This window comes from Chrysochloris asiatica, unplaced genomic scaffold, assembly GCF_000296735.1.
Source record: "Chrysochloris asiatica unplaced genomic scaffold, ChrAsi1.0 scaffold00202, whole genome shotgun sequence".
Classification (NCBI taxonomy): Eukaryota; Metazoa; Chordata; class Mammalia; order Afrosoricida; family Chrysochloridae; genus Chrysochloris; species Chrysochloris asiatica.
The window spans coordinates 5,740,084-5,742,719 of record NW_006408720.1 but is presented as its reverse complement, the minus strand read 5'-3'; the positions used below and the strand labels follow the sequence as shown (position 1 = coordinate 5,742,719).

At 32.0% G+C, this 2,636-nt stretch overlaps 1 protein-coding gene across 3 annotated transcripts in view; it reads right to left on the bottom strand.

Annotated features, from left to right (window-relative positions):
- The window catches only part of FSTL5 (follistatin-like 5), a 1,065,399-nt gene that overhangs the window by 181,464 nt on the left and 881,299 nt on the right, over positions 1-2,636 (bottom strand). For 2 of the 3 annotated variants that reach the window (XM_006872516.1, XM_006872517.1), the window contains exon 10: positions 1,447-1,473. The exons of the other annotated variant lie outside the window; for it this stretch is intronic. In XM_006872516.1, the coding sequence (XP_006872578.1) occupies positions 1,447-1,473 (27 nt within the window). The remainder of the gene's footprint in view (positions 1-1,446; positions 1,474-2,636) is intronic. 3 annotated transcript variants of the gene reach the window in all.

Sequence of the window (2,636 nt, the reverse complement as noted above, 5' to 3'; positions counted from 1 at the left end):
ATCTTTTCTTGATGCATTCTGCATCATTCAATAATGTGCCCAGAGAATCTTTCAATAATGAAATTTGAGACTTGAATTTTTTCTTCAGTTCCCCCAGCTTGAGAAATGCTGACTGTGTTTTTCCTTTTTGGTTTTCTAATTCTAAATCTTTGCATATTTTACAGTGCCATAAATTTCAAAAATATATGATGTATGAAAATAAAGTCAAAATACAGAGAATGTTTGTTGGATGATCCAACATACTATAAGGTGATTTATGTATCACTGATTTGCAAGTAGTGCCAACTGTTTTTCAATAATAGAACTAAAGTCTACGACTCATGATTTGAGTTTTAAGGCTCAACTCTTGGTTTTCAGCATATCTGGCTCAATGAGGTAACATAACTTACTTAGGATTCTCAGTTTTTAAACAGCAGAGAGCCAGATCTATGGTGTGCAATCTCTGAATCATTTTGTTAGGGGACAGAGTGAACAAACAGGGACATAGACTTTGAGTATCATGAGGATGAGGTGATCTCTGGTTCTAGTAAAAGGAAACGATTGGCTAGTTTAAAAACATCAATGGCTTACAAGGAATCAAACCATGCTACAATGGGGCAAACAAAAATTGCACTGGGTCCCACTGATAAAGAAAACCTTTCAGCTAGAGATCCTGATTTTTCCCAAGCAGAGAAGGGAACATAACACAGGGGCTGACTAAGACACTTCTCATTTTACCCAATGTCAAGGGAGCACATAATATTGAGCCTTAAATTTAGGTCACGCACTTCAATAACAGTGTATACCATTTATTAATTACTGACTATTTTTAAAGTACTAGTAACAACTCTATTGCGTATTCACAAGTGATTAATAAACTGTGGTGTAAGAAGGCTATTATCACGTACTCTAGGTTGCACATCATATTGTTATTAAGTGTTATTGAGTAGAGTCTGACTCACAACAATCCTGTGTAGGGTTTCCAAAAAGTGAAGCTGCCAACCTTGCAGTTAGCAAGTGCTTATCCTACAGTGTCACACCAGGATTACAAGTTACATAGGATAGATGTTGAATTTTAATTCAGATCCTTCAAGTTTTATCTCATGTTCTTAAATAAACTATTATGTTCTCTGACATATTATTTGTCTAATTATTAATTAAATCAGGTAAATTATGCTTAACAAATATTGTTTTTATTTATTTGACTTAATTTTATGCTCTTAGCAGCTTTTGATATATTGCCATATAACAATGATCTTACCAGCTATGTAAAAATAATCAATCAAGTTGATTATGATTGACAGATATTTTAATGGCAGCAGGATTACACAAGAATATTGACATATAGTCAAGTAAAAACATTGAATCAAAATAAGGTAAGGCATGTATTAATACTGTTAGTCAACAAATCTACTAAAATGTAACAAATCAATCACAATAATATAGACAAATGAATGGATTAAATACCTTCTTCTCTCCATAATATGTTAGCCACTGAAGCATGTTAAAGAAAAGGAGGAGAAAGAAAAGTGAGAAAAGAGGATTTCTGCTGCATATTAATAGAAATCATTATTAAACATGCCCCAGTCTGTCTAGGATAGAACAGGTACATAAAAGTCAGAAAGTAAATTCAACAGATACTTTGAACAAAACAATAAAGTATTGACACTAGTTAATTATGCTCATTGCATTTCTTCAAATGGGCAATTATTGTATCCTATAAAGGTCTTGATAATTAAAAAAAAGAACATTTTATGCATCATTGAAAAGAATATGATATTTAAGATAGTTTTATTTATATCACATTTTCAGAACAAACATTAGTAGCTTAAATTATTTATTTAGTTGAAACTATAGTTAAATTTATTAGTATAAAAAGATAAACATTTAAAATCTTCAATAAACACAGTAAGTAATATTCCTGGACAAGAAAAGTTCTTGTGATTACAGCATTTCAAAAACTATTCAATTTGAGAAGCAAAAATAATTTTTCCAAAATTTTTCTACACTGAAATAGCTCATTTTTAGATGGTATATGTTTTTGTTATAATGTATACTTGTTGCCATACCATATTGTTGTTACTTGCTTCTCTGAAGTCAATTTCAAATTACATTCACCCTGTGCACAACAGATGAAACATGGCTCAGTCTTGTACGATATTCATAACTATTAATATGTTTGAATACATTTTGAAGCCACTGTGTTAATTCTGTCTCATCAAGGATTTTCCTCTTTTTCATTGACTCTGTACTTAGCATAATAGTTTTGTTAAAGTTTATATGTGTTCTCAATCAGTTGTTGTTGTTATGTGCCGTGGAGTCGGTTCCGACTCATAGCGACCCTGTACCGGGTTTCCGAGGCTGTAAATCTTTACGGGAGCACAAAGCCTCAACTTTCTCCGGCGGAACAGCTGGTAGTTTCGAACTGCTGACCTTGTGGTTCGCAGCCCGATTCATAACCACTACGCTAATCAGTAGAGAATTAAAATATTCCAACAGAAAAGAAAAAAAAATTCCAATTGAAAATATTCTCAAAGGAACACTTTTCTTTTACGATTCAGAGTTACCCAAACTCTATATAATATGAAAAGACATAATAAGTAAAAATAAGTGGTAACTAAGGAAAAATATCAGAAACATCTTATTGTTTGAATCAC